This window comes from Emydura macquarii, unplaced genomic scaffold (genome assembly GCF_026122565.2).
Source record: "Emydura macquarii macquarii isolate MOO-44397 ecotype Brisbane River unplaced genomic scaffold, CSIRO-AGI_Emac_v2 contig_1644, whole genome shotgun sequence".
Classification (NCBI taxonomy): Eukaryota; Metazoa; Chordata; order Testudines; family Chelidae; genus Emydura; species Emydura macquarii.
The window spans coordinates 24,106,435-24,125,892 of NW_027131781.1; the positions used below are offsets into that span (position 1 = coordinate 24,106,435).

The 19,458-nt window shown below is 40.2% G+C and overlaps 1 protein-coding gene across 2 annotated transcripts in view; it reads right to left on the bottom strand.

Annotated features, from left to right (window-relative positions):
* ADAM10 (ADAM metallopeptidase domain 10) overlaps positions 1-19,458 on the bottom strand; it is a 100,174-nt gene that overhangs the window by 9,506 nt on the left and 71,210 nt on the right. For both annotated transcript variants that reach the window (XM_067555941.1, XM_067555942.1), the window contains exons 9-14: positions 18,697-18,860; positions 15,924-16,107; positions 14,847-14,997; positions 7,132-7,315; positions 2,748-2,856; positions 2,020-2,240 (exon numbers count right to left, since the gene is read on the bottom strand). In XM_067555941.1, the coding sequence (XP_067412042.1) occupies positions 2,020-2,240; positions 2,748-2,856; positions 7,132-7,315; positions 14,847-14,997; positions 15,924-16,107; positions 18,697-18,860 (1,013 nt within the window). The remainder of the gene's footprint in view (positions 1-2,019; positions 2,241-2,747; positions 2,857-7,131; positions 7,316-14,846; positions 14,998-15,923; positions 16,108-18,696; positions 18,861-19,458) is intronic.

Genomic DNA, 19,458 nt, shown 5'->3' on the forward strand with positions numbered 1-19,458 from the left:
TATCAGCAAGTTAAAGTAGTATGGGTTGGATGAATGGACTACAAAATGGATAGAGAGCTGGCTAGATTATCGGGCACAACGGGTAGTGATCAATGGCTCTATATCTAGCTGGCAGCCGGTCACAAGCGGAGTGCCCCAGGGGTCAGTCCTGGGGCTGGTTTTGTTCAACATCTTCATTAATGATTTGGAGGATGGGGTAGATTGCACCCTCAGCAAGTTTGCAGATGACACTAAACTAGGGGGAGTGGTAGATACCTTGGAAGGTAGGGCTAGGATACAGAGTGACCTAGACAAATCGGAGGATTGGGCCAAAATAAATCTGATGAGGTTCTACAAGGACAAGTGCAGAGTCCTGCACTTAGGACGGAAGAATCCCATGCATAGCTACAGATTGGGGATTGACAGGGTAGGCAGCAGTTCTGCAGAAAAGGACTGGGGGTTACAGTGAATAAGAAGCTGGATATGAGTCAGCAGTGTGCCCTGGTTGCCAAGAAGGCTAATAGCATATTGGGCTGCATTAGTAGGAGCATTGCCAGCAGATCAAGGGAAGTGATTATTCCCCTCTATTCGTCATTGATGAGGCCGCATTTGGAGTATTGTGTCCAATTTTGTGGTAGAATCTCTATCTTTAGAGGTTCTTAAGCTGCGGCTTGACAAAGCCCTGGCTGGGATGATTTAGCTGAGGTTAGTCCTGCTTTGAGCAGGGGGTTGGACTAGACGACCTCCTGAGGTCCCTACCAACTCTAATATTCTATGATTCCAACAAGTTTCCAGAGCAGACTGGGCATATCCAGGCTCTGTCTTTAAAAAACATTGCAAATCCTTTCCCTTCAGAGAAGACTTTCCATTATAAGTATAAACCCTAGAACAGAAAATCAACTTTGAGACTTAAATACACATGATATGAACACTGTGGGAGTTTATAGGCTAAAATTTAGACACTTCTCTAACATGTCAAACAAAGAATGCGGGTATAGTAAAAATAAGCAGCTAATATCTAGCCTCAGAGTAGAGATGAATCCACTAGCAGAATCATATGCATCTAATAAAGGACTTGACAAAATATATTGTTAAACAGACATTTTAAAATTAGTTGATAGTATAGTTAGGATTATGAATAGTTCACTTATGAAGTTCTGACAAAGACATTTTGGAAGTGAATGGATGGTAATGACAAATTTACTGGTTAAGATATGCAGTGAAAAATCTGGTACAATAGATACATGTAATGAATGAACTGTACAAACTCTAGATGTACCTAACACAAAGTTGAACATGAGTCTAACATGGAAAGCCACCAATGTTTCCTTTCAGTCCTATCTGCTGAATGCTTTACTAGAAAAGGGACCAAAAGATAGGAGCTATTTGCCTATGCCCTGATTTTCTGAGGAACTGAGCATCCACATAGAACAAAAATTTTAAAATGTCAGTAGATTTTTTAAAAATTAAGGTGATCACTCAGTAAAGTGAAGAGATTTTAGTATGGTTAGAAGCAATATCATACTATACATTACCATAAGCCACTTGCTTCAATTGTCTCCAAAGGATATTGAACTTTACCTGCTAAGCTTGCTAGTTGGCCTATGGGTATGATGAAGCAGACCAAAGAGTAGGGATTGAGAATGTACTTTAAGGGTATATCTACACTGCAATAAAACACCTGTGGCTGTAGCTGGCCTGGGTCAGCTGAATTGGGCTCATGGGGCTTGTGCATGGGACTATAAAATTGCAGTGTAGACATTTGGACTTGGGCTGGAACCCAGGCTCTGGGGACTCTTGGCAACCCAGCCTGTGCCCGAGTGTCTACACTGCAATTTTATATCCCAGCAGCCCGAGCCCTGCAAGCCCAAGTTGGTTGAGAAAGGTCAGCTGTGGATGTTTTACTGCAGTGCAGACATACCTTAAGAGAACACCGAAATACTGTATATACAGTCATATTTATCTTTAGTCACAAACGCTGAATGTATTCAATCCGTTTTACAGGTAACATGAAACATTCCAAAACATTAAAACACTTACCACAATCCATTCTGCAATATTTTCATACAACTCCGGATTAAAAATTGCTTTCTTTAGTCTGGCTAGAGGACCATCAGCATCTACTAATCGACACCTCATGAAGACATCACAATAGCCTTTAAAATCATTGCAGGGAGATCCAGGTTGCAGAGTAATGGTTTTACGATTGAAATGCAGCTCCCACTGACTAGACCCTGTACTTGCACATGACATTGGATCCACTGGAAAAAGGTGAATATAAATGAAGACTGGATTTTATTTCAAGACACGTTTATAACAAAGTAATTGTATATGCATGAATGTGTAAAAGGATATCCAATCCACTATTAAAACTACCCTATTTAAAAACTTATCAAGAAATGGTAATTTGTTTTTCAAGAAGATACTATTAACGTGAAAAACAAAAATATTTACGATATATCAATGGCCTGTCACATAGGCATTTTACTATTAAGGTCCACTGAGTATCTTTACAGGAGAAGCACATTGTCCATAATAGTATATAAGCAATAAACACTGAATTATACCTTGTGTATTTCCAAAAAAACATGTTTCCAAACAGTATGAACCAAATACTTTTTCCACTGTAATTTTTTTCCTACAATTCTTACTCAAATCCTGGAGAATGTTTTAAAATCACAAAAGGTGAAATTAAACAAAATGAAATGTAGTAAAAACCCTATGAGATTTGCTACTGTATTAGTGTTTAGGATATGGGCAAATCTTACTTTTTTTCATGCAGCAGACATGGCACAACTCCTTATCATCCTTTCCATCTGAACTAGCACATGTACATTCCTCCAAGCCATACTTCTCACAGATAGAACCAGCACATTGCTATTTGAGACAAAAGGAGGAAGAATAATTCAAAACTATCTTCACATCCAAGCATACTTTGTAGCAGGTAAAACAAATATAAATTTTAATAGCCAAAAAGCAAGTAGAGTAGCTCACTAAAAAAGAAACCTTAACACTTCAAAAGCAAATTTAAGCTATTTTTAAAGTTTCTGAACAGTAGTTCAGTTTCTCTCCCAGAAAAAGTAAATATTTAATTGGATTAGATTAATTTGGATGAGAATTTAAAATTGGATGGTGGAGGTACAGAATCTTAGGTTCTGCCTTATTACCAGGTAATGGGGGAGACATGCTAAATGGCAGTTGCAACAAATACATAGCACTGCAATATGTACAAAAAAATTCTAAATCAAGACCACAGAACTGGAATACCCAATGAACGAAAATAAAAATAACTCAAGAGTGTGAAAGATACAGCATTTCAATATCTTCTTTCCCTTCGGGAAAAAAATCTATGATACTGTATTTAATTCAGTATTTTGATGATCTCAAAATAAAATTCAAGAGCAAATAAATGAGCAGTGCTCGAATTATGGGAAAAAAGTAGGGGGGCCCTATTACTTTGTAAATGTTCCCTTCTTGGGCTAGATTGCTCTGAATGGTCCCCAACAATATTAACAGTTTGCAAGTAATCTCTATCATATTGGAAATAAAACGCCAAAATAATTCATTAATGCAGAGAAAAGGTTGCCCATTGGTAATGCATGCCCTTCCAGAATGCTAAGTTTAGCAAAATTCAAACGTCTGAAAAGCAGGAAATACGGTTACGGTAAATGTGCACGCAACCTAAACTCTGCATTCTTTGAGCGATACTCCAAACACATTACTTGCATACTGCCTTTTTGCTGTAATGGGCAGGTGCTACCACCATCTGCCCTATGCCCAATCACTGAACCTACTCCTCTGAGAAAATGCCATTTCTTGTATATTTTAACCATTTCTTACCCTCTTATAACCCCTTCACACTTGCACACTAAATGTATACATGCCTGCCTCTTAAATTGCCTAGTGTTGTTTTTTTAAACAAAGAAATGTTTGTTAGTAAGAGTTAATAGTCAGTTGTTCTGACTTAGATTTGCAGCTGATATAACTATTGTGGCTACATAATAAGCAGTGGACCGACCTAGTTTTTAATATAGTGCTTTTTATCAGAAGATCTGAAAGAACTTTACATCATCCCCATTTTACATATGGGAAACTGAGGCATAAGGAGGTGAAGTGACTTGCCCAGCAGGATAATGGCAGAGCCAGGAATAACCCCAGTCCAGTGTCCATTCACTGTTATGTGATTCCTCAGTGCTCCCCATCTCTTGTATATTTTATTACAGCAGAATGGGGATAATGGTCCTAGTGTGAAATGTTTGCAATGTGTCTATGTCCCAAAATCTTGAAAGTTTTATTACGCAGTTGTTGCAATAACTTTAAATGGGCAAGAGAAGACTGGTGTGGTCTCATTTTCCACTCCCTCCCACAATTCCCCACAATTGTAGTCATACTACCAACGTTTCCAGTTCCCCTACCACCTCCCAGCCTATTAAGCCATTAGCTGGCATTGTAGAAGCAATTAACATGTAAGAAGTTGCTTCGTGTTCTCTACTGCCCTATGCTGCTGCATACATATAACAGGCAGCAGCTTACTGGAGGGTTACATGCTATCTGGGTTATATAGCCTGAACTGCAACATTGAGCTAGGCCCTTCTTTCCCACTGCTCACCTCTAGGCTCCCCAAACCACACCACAGGTCCACCCAGTCCTCCCCTCCTCCAAAACATACTGGCTAGCACGCCCTCTGCCCCCCATAAATAGGGATGATTTGTATCTTAATTATTTTCTGGATTCCAGAGGTTTAAATTTGTGTTACCTTCAACTCCCCTCAATCCCAGCTCACGGGGGGGTGAGGGTGGGGGGCGCGGACATGGATAAGGACTCAGACACGCCAAGAAAAACACAATTCCTCAGATCACAGAAAACACAGCAAGCAGGGGGAGGGGTGAGGCTCCCTTAGATCACAGCACACAAATGAAAGGAGAGAATTCATGGCTGACAGGCCCGCCCAAACCCGCAACTTCCTCAGCTACCCCTCGTTCTCCCAACCCTTCTTTCTTCTGTCCTCCCCCTTACCAGAGCCCCCAACTCTTCCCTTCCATCCCCACTGCCCATTCCCATGTATCCCTTCCCAAAATATTCCCAACCCTTGTTGAATACCCAAGCACCCTTATTTCCTCTCCCAGTGAACCTTCGCATGTGTAATTTATTTACTCTCCAAAAACCATTTCAGCACCTTTTGAATTTTCTGCTCTATTCATGTTACATTTCTTATAAATAAACAAACAAACAAAGTGTGACAGATGCAGATTTTCCCCAAATGTTTACAGTTCATTCTCAGATTCCCTCCCAGGGTGGGTTTCAATTCAAACTTCAAAGCTGCAGGCTTGGAGAAGTGTTAAGTGGCCCATTCATCTCAATGAGATGTTCTCAGCTGAAATACCTAGAGAGGAAAACAGCTTGAAACAATAGCTCTGATACTTGTGAACCTGTCCATTCAGGTCAGTGGGTGTTCCCTTCCCCCTCCCCAGCACTGCAGAGTTTCTGATATGGGTCAAGCATATCCATTCTCTGTCCTGTGTTCTTGGGGTATGTGCCGAGCATGCCTGTTTTAAGCTTCCTACCCAGAGGGGAAAGGCTTTGCCAGCTCAAATTCTTCTTGGATCACATGGAGGAGACACAGAGTAAGGCTCAGATACTCTGGGGGGGGGGGGCAGTAACCCCCCCAAATCATATGAAGGGGTTAGAGAGGGGGGAATCATACACCCCCAGAAAGGCAAGCCGCCCCCAGAACTTGGCTCACATGAGAGGGGGCAGGGAAAGGGGCACACCGCCCATAGATGGGCAGGGGGCCCCCAGAACCTGGCACACTTGAGGGGTAGGGAGAGGGGATCAGACCCTCACAGGAAAGCAAGTCCTCCTCTCCCCTACCCTACAACCTGGTTCGCATGGGAAGTTGTGGGTGTGTGTGGGTGTGTGTGGAGGGGTGTCAGACCACCACAAAAAGGGGCAGGGGTCCCCCAGATCATGGCACACATGCAGTGGGGCTCAGACACCCCGTACAGGTCAGAGATTCCCAGATCCCAGCTCACATGAGACGTAAGGAGAGTGACTTGACTCTTCAGATACAGGCACACACAAATAAGGGGAGAATGTGGGGCTAACAGGCACTCCACCCCATGTCCCCTTCCCAGTGTCCCTCCCCAAACCCCTCTCTCCTGCTACTCATTCCCATTTATTCCCCTCCCCTCAATGCAGCCCCAAATCTTTCATCCCTATTCCCGCCCCCTCTCCTCCCCGCCCGCCAGCAAGCATTCACATGTCTCTCTCTATATATATATATAATATAGATTTTTGTAATACATCTCAGAAACTTTTCCAAATTTCTGCAAAAGAAGGGACTTGATTTGACACTGGCTGCGTCATGCTCAGAGGACTGCTTCTTAACCCCCTTGAGCTACCAACTAGTGTGAAACTTTGAAGGCCAACAGTTCTGTTAACTCTTCTGTCTATGCATGCTCAGCAAACTCTATTAGGAGCATTTAGAAGAGGAAACAGGTCTTAATCTTAACTATGCCAGAGCAAATGTGTGGATGCACTGTGCTAGTGCTGGGCAGTTGTACACGCACGCAGACTAAAAATTGGGAATTTGATGATTCTCTCTGACTTACTAGATATGGTGAGCACATTTCTAGGCTGGCATGAAACTGACACCATGGGTTGTTGTGAAAACTGCTAGCAGGATTCGAATGTGCTAATGCTCCCCCTTGCTGTGGCTGGCTTGCTGGATATATTCCTGGCAGTCTGCAAATGCTCCCTTCCTCTGGCTGGCCTGCCATGAACACTCCCTAGCTGGGCAGAACAGTTTGCAAGGAACTGGTGGGAGAAGTAAAGGGAACAAAACAATCCCCTCCCCTAGCACCACGAAATAGGAAAGAAATGGGTAGCTCAACATATAAGCGGGCCCGGCCGAGCCCCCCGGTAATTCAAACATTGCAAAAGAGTGTATTACCAAAAGCAATGTTTAAAAGAGGAGTGTTTCAAAAGAAGATAACTACCCATTTTTTTTCTTCTTAAGATCACACTGGGTTTTCTGAAAGAATATGGCAATAACTCTTATACTATCCTCAATAAGCGATAAAGTCACATTGTGTCACAAAATAGTGATTTGCGATATAGTGTCAGTACAGTAGTTCGGAACAGTAAGCTCACCCCTTTAATGCAAACTTGTGTGTGTCTGTTGCAATCTGTGAAGTTTGGCTTGGGATCAGATGCTGGACAGAGAGCAGTGAGACCATTACACATTCCTTTTTCTGCACAGTCAGAATCATTTCGACACTTATCAGTCTTTAATTTGAAGTTACATTGTGCAGTACAGCAGGGGCCTTGACTGGGGCTAGAAAGAAAAATAGAAAATATGCATTAAGAAAAATGCAGATTTTTTTCTGGAGTTTGTTTTGTACCTTGAATAGCAATATTGTTGAAATCTTCTAAATTTAACATTTATTGACTAAAGGAGGTGGAATAAAGCAGAACTTGCTAAGAAATATGCCCATTTAATTGGAATATCACTTAAAACGACAACTGTATGCAAAAATATCAGTTTGTGCCAAGAAAACAAACTGAAAAATATTTTTCTTGGGGGTAACAAAAGTTTAGTATTCTGCAACCAGTAGTCTCCTTGGTCTCAACTTTATTGATTAAATTATGAAAACCAACACCATTTATGTTATTTGCACTAGAAAAATTACTTTTGCATGCATGTTTACATCTGAACACTTTCATAACAGTGTAAATTAAAGGTGACAAGTCCTGACTTTGGATGTATGAAGAATTATTTAATTAGCAATTGCTACTACTACTGACAGATATTACATTAAGGAATAACTAATTTGTTTGCCAATATTGTTTACATTAAAAAATTAAGTTATGAAGGTTCTATCTGCCCCCAGTTCACCTCTATACCTGCTGGTCTGAAGGGATCTGTCAGCCTGCTGGGAAAGGGAAAGGCCCTGAAATACAACTGTTTAATACTGAAAACGGCATCAATCTGTTCCCTTTCTAACCAGACTACCATACATATTTGGGATCGCAGAATTTGCATCAGAAGGCATGGTTCTCACACAGCTATTGGGAAGAGAAGATATTTTCAAGGTCATATGATCCAAAACAGGCCAAAGAGCCTAACCTCCTTGCTCCCCAAAAGGCAGTTAAGACTCTTCTTTGCAGCAGATATGAAACACAGGACTCAACTTTGTACCCATGATTTAACAGTTGCAGTAGTACGGAAGGACCTTATTTTTCCTCAGCTGAAGTTGTTGCTGGGGAGCATAACCCCACCACAAATCCATAGAAGACCTGACTGAGTATTCCCATCCATGGTAACACAATAGAAGTAAATACAGGGTTGAAGTCAAAATAAGGAATTGTACTCCTTAGCAATGAGTTCTCCCCCATGCTACTCTGCATCTCTATAGCAATGAGTTCTCTCCCACGCTACTCTGCATCTCTACACCATGTGTACAGATTTTTCTTTTTGGTAATGTTTAATGGACTTTTTTTTCCTGGATAATTAAGTTACAAGCTGTGGCCATCTGGGTTCAGGACTCCTTTAGCCACAATTCTGTCTGGATAGAGTGCTGCCCTTTTTTTTTTTTTTTGGGGTAAAGATTACTACATTATAAAAATAATCTATAAATTCATAATTTGAAACCAAGACTGAGTGAAATCTAAAGTATATTGATAGCTGCTAGAATATTTCTAAAACAGGAGCAAACAGTATTCTCAGTATGTTATTTATATAGTGCAATTTCAGTGCATGGTGCTTCATAGATAAATAAAACAAGATTCCAAGGTGTAAAGAGTTTTCCTGTGTAAACAGACACCATTCAAAGTTGGGGAAGGGATACCACATAGAAGCAAACTGATAGAGCAGTTGTTTGGTATATGCCTTGTTAGTGCCAATACTGGTTTTTAAAATGTTGGAATTTTAGCATGAGCCATGTTAAAAGATCGTAAGTAAGGCTGCAAGTCTGCCACAGAGGTCACAGATTCCATGACTTGCCACGACCTCTGCAGTTACAGCGGATAACCTCAGCAGCAGTCCTGGGGGAGGCCTGAGCAGCAGCCCCAGAGGCCGTCGGAGAGTGGTCCCCAGGGGCCTCAGAGCAGCAGGCAACCAGGGGCAGTGGCGGCCTCAGAGCGAGTGGCTGGCAGCAGCACCAGCACCAGGAGCAGCTAAGATTCAGTCGGGGTAATTATAATAAAAATCATGGACAGGTCATGAGCCGTGAATTTTTGTTTATTGCCCATGACCGGTCCATGACTTTTATTAAAAATAACCATGACTAAATCTTAGCCTTAAACATAATGCAAGGCCGCAGAGCAGCGGGGGTGGAAAGTTAGCACTGAAAGGCTAGCTGAAAGTGAGCTTTTTAGGAGGAAGCTGATAAAGAGTGAGGTTACCTGTTGTACAGAGAGGGAGACTGCTCCTCCCAGCATAGGGAGCAGCACAAAACTGTTAGAAATCATTAGCAAGACCCCTTTGGTTTTGGTGGTCAGCGTTTAAGGGCCCTGAAGTCTTGCTCTTTAGATGGCAGTTACTCACAAAACTCTCAACAGAAACAGCCTCCAGCCGTACCTACACATTTATTATGCCTCAGGATCCTTTTTTTACGATCACTGATCCATTATGGATGTTAAATTCTTATTTCCATCCATGGGATTTTTTTAATATCATGAAAGGGAAATTAAAAAGTAGAAATTTTAAGATTAGCTAACTTGAGTGCCCAAGTTAATTTTAAACTCCCTCCTGGCAGTGAGTTTAAGGATGGAATTGTCCTTCAGTCACTCTGAGAAGTGTAGGGACCCCAAAACACAAAGAATCTTACACTTCATACCTTTCATCACTAACACAATGCAATAGTTTAATGATTTACCAGATGGAAATGTTGAACATTGCCAAAATAGCCTCATCCAAAATTATGTTTATGAACTCAGATACTTTAAGGTGAATTGTACAGCTTTCATAAAGGTTTAAACCAGTAAGCTAAAAAACAATTTACCGATGTTACAGAACATTACTGAAACAAATTAATTTATGTAATTTCAGGTTATTTTTAGCATTAGCGAGGGCTACTCCAGACAAGGTAGAAGAACGTAAAATGTCCACTAGTTTATGGTGTGACTCAGTCACCTCCTGTAGTGGGAAAGGATGAAAAGGTACAAGTGGCGGGTATGAACAAGCCTCAGGGGATGAGGGCTGAGAGGCAACAGGGCCTGCTTGGACCCACCGTGCTGGCTGGGCTCCATGCCACCAGAAGGATGGACACCCTTTGTTTTCTGGGGGTGCAGCCTGTGCCCTGCCCACTCTGGGCCCCACACTGTGTTCCCTGTGGCACTTGCGGGAGATAGCTGCAGCACTGGGCCCATCCCGGGCTGGGTCTGCCATGCGCAGAACTGGCTGTCAAGGGTGGGCTAGTCCAACTCCTCCTATGGTGGCAGGTGGAGAGCGGGCAGGGCAGAGAGGTGGAGGAGCTTCAAGCAGCAGCTGGTTGGGGAGGCTTAGCCTCCCACAGCCTATTATATCTGCTGTGTATGTTACCAGGGATCCCAGTAGGGCCATTGGAAGGGTGGGAAGGGGCCCAGTGGTTGGTACCATGGCTGCCCAAACCAGGGAGGCTGTGGATCAGGAGGATGGTATAATTGTGACCCACAGTGGAATTGGGCAGTATGAAGTAGGTGAGATGAGTGGTCGGAAACCATGGTTTTTTGCTCACTTTTTGGCTCAGGGTACGTATAACACTGACGGCGGCAAAGTCACTGTCGTCAGATCAACCTATCTGGATAGACTGAGTGGTCAGTGAAGACCCACTCAGTCAATCCAGAAGTTGATACAGTAAAACCACCCCTTTAAGTGGCGCAGTGCAGTGAAGATGCTGCGCAGAAGGGAAGCACAGCAGATGATGGGAGTTATGTAAGCTACTCTGCATAGTTTGCGTAACTCCCATTGACTGCCGCTGAATCACCCGGTAAGTGTAGACCAGGGCTCAGAGAATGAAAAGGGTGATGCACGACAGGAGGTCACTGGGGCAAGTCAAAATCTCTGCCCTGAGTGAACTCAGTACCGGGGTCCTAGTACTGAGCAGAGGCGAATCTGGCACGTTAGACACCGATAGATCTGTTGTATATCAGAAGTCCAACGGTGCCGAAGGCATCAGTACCGGTAGTGATTGTCAGTGCTGAGATGCCTGTACCTAAGGCATCAGTGATATGGACCTGATAGCATGGTCCATCAGTACCTAGAGTGGCCACAGGTGATACTAATGTTGATGTCCATGCCACAGAAGCCTTCTCTAGGGCAGATTTTTTATGTTTCTTGTGCCCAGGCAATACTGATGGTTCTCTGCCTGGACCTATTGGGTCCTTAGGCAACCCAACATGCTAAATCAGAATGGTACCATAAGAGCCCTTGGTACAGAATTTAGACAGCTTCAGTGCTATCGGTACTGACACTGATCGAGCCAGAGATTGTTTTCAGCTCAATTGGGGCTCGCCATAGGGACTCACAGCCCTTTTCTTAGAGACCTTACATGAGTGGCTCGTGGATGTCTCTCCTTGGGCTCATCTCTCTTAGAAGTAGAGAGTAGCTGTGAGGTTTCCCACTGTCCAGTGTCTTGGTGCGCTTGAATGGCTGAAGGGCTGCTTCCATGAGTAGCAGTTTGAGCCTCAGTTCTCTACTATTTCTGGATCTGGGCTTCAGTTACTGACACAAACCACACTTCTGTGGGATGTTTCTCTCTTCCAGGCAGCAGGCGCACTAAAAGTGTCCGTCAATTACTGGGACAGATTCCTTGCAACTGAGACACTTCTTAAAGCCTGGGGAGCCAGGCATACCCTGTCCATGAGGGTCCCCAGACAGGGGATTGAAAAAAGAACAGGTTTTTTTGGGGTCCCCCCCGCTTTTTTTTTTTTTTTTTAAAAGGCATCAGCCAAATAAAAGATAAATGAAGTAAAGAAGGCTTAGCAAATCTAAAGAACTTAATGATCCTCTACCGGACAGCTAAACCTAGCCACAGTGGTTGAGAAGCAACTGAAGAGGGTTCGCCTGAACACGCTAGCTAGCCTCATGGGAGAGCATAAGGGCCAGCGCATGTCCGATTAGGAGTGCAGGGACGCAGATACACCTACAGCACCCAAATGGACACTACTCAAAGAAGCATTTCAGTTTACTTTTAGCATTTTCCCTCATTTTTGAGGATCTAGGATAGTCAATTTCATTTTCTGGTTCTCTTCAGGGGAACAATTCACATCCCACAAGTAAAATATTCTTTGAGATTTTAAATGCATAATAGTTACACCTATTTTTATTCATATTGGTTTTATATGGGTACTATCAAGTAGATTAGGCCTAAAAATATATATTTTTAAAAGCAAAGTTTAAATATTTATTAGAAGTATCTACAACCCTTTTACAACCCTTGGTCACTTTAATATCATGCCATATGTGTTGCATTGCCTACATACAAGGTAACTTAAAGATGCAATTTTATATGTAAAACACAAGTGCCAGAAAAATCTATCTGATATCAAATGGTATCCTTAAGTCACCTTGCTTCTAGGAAATACAGCACATATGGCACTTTATGAAAGTGCCAAATTTAGAATAAATGTGGCAGAATATTTAGTCATCCACAACAGGTAGCCAGATGTCTTATAGGGAATTTTACCAAAGCAACGTCTTCTTGGAAATACCAGCCTCTACTTGAAAGTTCTCTTATAAATACGTACATTTCAATATATCTTCTCATTTGTAATTACTTGCAACAAGTAGTCCAAGGAAATCCACTACTGTAAATAGGGTTTGCTTGGGCTCATTAACGTCACATACCATTACAAATCAATATCCTTGACTGTGTTCGACTAACTTGTGTATGTTTACAGAAGAGAAAATTTTGTGTAGCACTGCTGTCTTAGGCATGCAAGTTGTAACACAATGATACTAAAGTCTTTTTTGCTATCATGTAGGATTCACAAGTGGAATGGTCTTCTAGTGCCAGTTCTTGATTTTTGATCAATTCTACTTCAACATTGCTGTTTGGCAAGCCATTGAAGTTTAATGTATTCACAGTCTATGGCAGCAGTGAGCATGAAAAAGGATATCACATGCAATGGGGATAGAGAAAAAAACAGCCTTGTACAGCTGCAAGCCAAGAAAAGCTCATGCTGCTCTTAAATTAGGTGTTATCTACAGGCACATTTATTTCATGGCAAAGGGGTATAAATCTATCCCATAGAGTAAGTGTCAGTGTGGACACTGCTATCTCATGCTAAAAATTCTGCAGTGCACTTTAATCTACCCTGTTTTGAAACAGGGAAGACAAAAGCACACTAGCAAACTTTTAGTGTCCGGCAGCAGGGTCCACACGGATAGTCAGTGCAAGCAGGCTAGTGCAGGATAAATTTACACCTCAGCTTGCTGCACACTAAGGGCATGTCTACACTAGAGAGCTTACTGCAACACAGCTCTACCAATGCAGCTGCACTGCTGTACAATCTCTCATGTAGCCATTCAATGCCAATGAGAGAGAGCTCTCCCATCAACATCATTACCCCCGCCCCCAATGAGCGGCAGTAGCTATGTGAAGCTCTCTGCCAACATAGCGCTGTCCACACCAGAGCTTCTGTCAATGTAACGTATGTTGCTCAGGGTGATGTTTTTTTCATACTGCTGAGCAACATAAGTTACACCAACAAAAGTGGTAGTGCAGACATAGCCTAAGTGTTCCTGTAGACAAGTCCTTAGCCTTCTACAACGGTTAGATTTGTCAAGATTCTGATCAGCTTACTGACTATTACTGTTGGAGAGTATAAGAGAACAAAGGGTTGATTTCCCCCCCACAAACACACACACAATCTCTGATATTACCTAACATTAAGTAACTGAGACTAAGGGAATGACAAGGGATGAATTAAGTTTATAGCCTTCCTTAGCTCAAGATCACCAGAGAAATCTGATTTACTGAAATCATCAGATGACAATATAGTCATCTATGTGAAGTATGCCTCCATCCAGGTAGTAGTGGAAAGATGTTCATGGCATAAAATTCTTAACCACATTTGTCAGAAACTAAACACTTCATGGCAGTTTTAGTAAAGAAGCCAAGAACTGAATAGTAAGACTAAATTTATCAACAGAATTATTCCTAACCATACCTGATTTAATCCATATTAAAACTGCATGGGAAAGTATATCCTGAAACTGCACATTTGCACCTTCCCTCCAATTAAAGAGACCTTCAGTCTTAAGAGCTGTCAACTTGATCCTTTTCACACGAACAAGATACACTCAGTGTCTCTGCTCAATTTTTCTGCTATACATCCAAGATAGATCAAACCAGCAAGTACAGGCACTTATAAAATTTGAGTTTCCTTTAAGACCATCTCTACAAATGAACGTGTTATCTTGAATGTTATAACTAACGTGAAATATGATTTTGCCATCAGTAGGGACAAGGACAGTAATGTTACGGGTGTTAGCCAGTTGGATTTAACTCAAGGGAGAACTACAACCGACCAGTATTTTTAAACACAACTTGTCCTCGTCTACACTGGATTCTAAGGTGTATTTAACAGTCAGAAAATTTTAAATGATACATTTTTCCAAAAAACTAAGTAGTTTCATAGCTGCTGACTAAGAAAAAGTTATATTCAGCACTGAGTAAAAATTATATATCACATAATATAGCTAATGAAATGCCCATTAAATGTTACTACTAAAAAATTGGGACATACTAACAATATAAATAAAATTAGACTTCAAATGTGAAACAATACACCTTTTTAAAGTATTTTTAAAAGAAAGATTACTAGCCTATCCATAAGTCGAAAGAATTAAACAAGCATAATAGAACTGAAATATACAGTACCTGCAAGATTTGCCTGGTTTTAACTTGCATTTATAATTTTCTGCTTGATTTGCATCATAACAGCATTCATCTTTACACTGGTCACTGTATCCACAATCACACTGCTCTCCTTCTTCTACCATTCCATTACCACAGATGGGCTGGCCAGACTCTGAAAAGTGTCAGTATATATTTGTAACACTACAGAATATAAAAGACATACACGGTAACTTGAAGTTAAATTGTCATATGGCATAGTTAAGCATGATGTAGGTGTGTGGCAGATTAGAATTTTATAGTGAAAGTTGAATATTACTCTTCAGCATCCAGCTTGTTAATTTCTACTACATTTTGTTCTCATTCTGTATTCAGAACTTCCACTAATAATGGGAACTCCTTGTGCAAAAGAAAAATGGTATCTGCGATCAGATCAGAGAATTTTTCCTTAAGTCTCCAAGTTAGCATCCTCTTTTCCTGCACTGCTCCCCTCTTTCTAAAAGATTTTGAAGACTAAAACAGCTATTACGGTCAGAAAGAACTGAAGATGGCTAGGGCTGAAGTCCTTCTCATATCAGCAGCTCCCAAGTTTTTGTTTCAAACTAACTTGTGCATCCCCTCACCACTTTACGAAAGGTACAGACCCAGTGTCATTGAGCAAGGCTCTACAGTGACAATTCTCAAGAGACCATGCAGGATGAAGACCCTAAAATAGAGAATGTGTACACCCATTTAAATTATTTTTTGCAATTTGTGTGGATAAGGAGTTGAATATGTAATGATCAAACGTCCCCAAGTTTTCAGTAAACTGTAAAGGGGAAGGAGTAAGTTCTATTATGAGAAATTAGTCTACAGCCTATCATGCTGACCAGTATTTTTGCATTGTTTCTCGTACTCCATCAGTCTATCCATATCTCATCTGTTGTCTCGTCTTGTATTCAAACTGTAGACTCTTTGGGGTAGGGACTCTTTGTTCCATTTGCACGGCACCAAGCTCAATTGGGTCCTGGTCTCTGACTGGGGCTCCTAAGTACTACGATAATACTGATACATAATAAAGTTAACCCTTCAGCACTGTATGAGGATAACTAAAATACATACCAACAAAACAATAATTTCTTTTTTTCTCAAGAACTTGGCTGATATTTCGAACGCTACAGAGGGAGAACTTATTGTTGTTAAGTTTGTCCCCAGATGTAGCTCTTGCATACATGATATAATTGCCATTTTCTTTCTGCCCCAAGTTCTTGGATTCTCCTGGAGTGCATTCCGTTCCAGAATCATGCTGCAAAACAGAACATTGTAAATATTTCAAGTGGACCTGTTTCTTTTAAGCTGCTATCTTTCTACCTATGTGTATAATAGATCTGTGTGGGGTAGCAGAGTGAGACACAAAAGTTCATATAACATGGTTCTCTTTTTTAAAAAGTGTGTACCAAAAAAACCCAAGACATTCTACACAGGATTTTTGTACTGAATCAAATAAATGCTGTATTTTTCTATTATGTGTCTAAGCAGAATATAACAGACTAATGGTACCTGGAACTGAAAGTGTCAGTGGAAAATGACTCCATGAAGGGAAATTGTTCAAAATTCTGAATGAATTATCATTTTCTTCCCAAAGTTTTATCCATCAATAGCTAATATATCATTATTTTTTTCTCCCTATCCCCTGCCTTCCTCTCTGTTTCATGTATCATCTGAACACAGATGTCCAAGAGCAGCTACATACTTAACTGTATTAAGGTCAATAAAAATTCTGTAACTGGTGAACCCCTACTACCACCTTCAAAAATTAATTTCTTGCCACTAGGCTACTTTGTTCTCACATCCACAAGCAAATCCCAAACTAGTGAATGCTGCCTCTGCTATAGCTGAAGTATTTTCTTATTAGATCTGTAGTAGTCTGGAAAGGCTCAGATAGTTCAAGGATAAAGAACTTATGCAGAAGAAGAAACCAATGTTCTGTTTGAACAGAGATACACACACCATGGTTATTAGTAAACTCAGACTGCAGCAAAATCCTCTCTGAAGCACTGACGCAAATAACTATCACTTATCCATTTCAAAAAGTGAAGACTATCAGAAGCACAATGTAGGAGGAAATGGAAAGTCACTACAACATTTCCAGATTCAGTGTTAATGGTGGCTTATTCCTTTCGGTGTGCGACAGTTACACCAACACAACATATATGCTCCTAAATTTTACTACTTTTATATTATAAAATAATTAAAAAAATAAAAAGTATTTAGCACTGATAAAAGTTAACTTCTGTGAGAACATCCGTATCACATTGACACTAGAGAACCAAACTGTCCAACTGAAATGATTAAATAAAATCAGCTTAAGCACAAATGGTTCGGTGTGTTCATGTTTAGCCACAATGGCTGATATAAAGAATCACAGCAGTTTTACACGCTAGCACTGTTTTAGACTATTTCAGTTACCCTGCCCACAGTTCCTGATATCTCCCAAAAGCAGAGGATTCTGTGAGATTACTGAATACTACCAAGTGTGCTGGAGGACACTAATGGGAGGACCAGCCAAAACATCTCAGATAGTCCACATTCTCACTGTAGAGAAAACATGGTCTTAAATATGGTATGATTTGTGGGGGAAGTCCATTTCTATCCACACTATGGAAAACTGATCATTTATAACATCACCTGATCAGATGCATGGAATACTATAGAATGTAGAAGTTTCAAAAATTATGATAAATTAAATTGCAAAAGCTTTGAAAATATATTTGATGAGTTAGAAACTGTTTAAAACCAGTACTGCACTACCACTTTTAATACAAATGATTTTCCCAGAAGATGACCTAACTCTTCCAAGATAAGTATATAAATGTGCACTTTCGAAATGGTTCTACTACAAAGAATATAGCAAATTTCCTGACAAACATATCTGTTGACTATCCTAGATCAAACGTTGAGTTTCATAGGCAAATTCAAAAATAGTGTTCCAACTGGTCCAAAAAGATTTTCACTCTCACAAATTTCCTACTTCTGCAATCAACACACACACACCATTCCCATTCTGAATTCTTGTTCCTGCCAATATGGTGGCATTAGCTTAATGGCTACATTTCTAGTTTTCTAAAACTTAAAACTTTAGAAGTGACATCTAAATGAGGAAATATACTCTACTTTTCACAACCACCATCCACAAATAAAAGAGAAAAATAAAACCTCCAATTTTTCAGCCTGTCACAGACAAAAGCTTTGAAGGTACCATATGAAGACACAATTACTTCAAAATCTTATTACAAGTGTAACTCAGACAGCAGCTTCTCAAAATAATTAAAAATCTTTAAAGTATTAAAAAAAAAAGCAACAGAGTACAAAGGAAAGACAGTTTTATCCCCATTGTTGAGTGAGCAGACATAACCAATCAAAGTTTTGCCTCATGAGCTGGGATACTTGTCCTCATTCCACATAAAGCAAGAACTAGTATTCCACTTATCACCGTAACACAGATGTTCACTTTTGAAGAGATATGAGTAAGCTTTGCCCTTCAAAGGAAGTGGGAAGACTTTAGGAGAGAATAACCCACACTTTTTACAGAAGAGTAGTCATGAATAAGTGCAGCATAAGGAAGGCTAAATCAGTAGCTGCTGTAAACAGCTACATGAGAAATTAAGATTAACAACAAATGTCCTGTAGCACCAAGTTCTTCCTTTTGTAGACCTTTCATAAAGGGCTTAAAACATACTGCTTTATCTGCAAAATCCTTGTCTTTTTCTTTTACATCCATACCTATAAGAATTTTGTTATTAGTAAACAAGTTACAAAATGTTTTAATCATAAATAAATTATGCCCGCTCCCCCCACCCCAAAAATTTGTAATGGAGCAACAGTTAATACTTACAGGGGAACCAAAGTTATGTCCAACCTCATGAGCAAAAGTGATATGAGAAACCTTAGGAGGGACATGAGAGCCATAGTTCTGAACAGTGATAATTCCAGTGTTTAAGGACTTCTTTTTACCATCAGAATAGAGTTTGCTCTTTTCACATATTCCACCAGAGCTCCCTGCATTTAGAATAAGAGTTAAACAGTTCAAAATTAAAACATTTAATAAGAAAAAAATGAGTTGTATTTCTTCTTCTATATCTTAGTTGAAAACTTACTGTAACTGTATTACAATATTGAAAGTGTGCAAAGAACCACATTAAGGTTTTTTGGGTTTTTTTTAAATCTAAATCCCATTTAGTCCTCCTTTTGAAATAAAGATTATACTATTCTTGAATACAGAAAGTTCTTTCCAGTATCAAGGAAAAAGGATAACATTCATAATATTCAGTTGCATATACTTCAAACCTGTTTTTTAAGTAGTATCTTCAGTTTTTCTCCCCCAAAGTATTTGTAAAAAAGATCTAAGATTAGCTACATATCTTAGTGAACAGAAGTGACTCATTTCTTCACACTACAATTTAAAACTGAAAGGTGGTTAGTCATATATGTGCTTAAAATGTGTTTAAATGTTAAAATGTGTTTAAAATCAACAATCAAGGAAGTCACACCCAGTATTTGAAAATGCCGTCATTAAATTAAGTTATTTTACTGTTAAAATATATTCAGAATCTAGAACATGCTTTCTAAACAAGTTTTGTCTTGCTAAAGTCAAAAT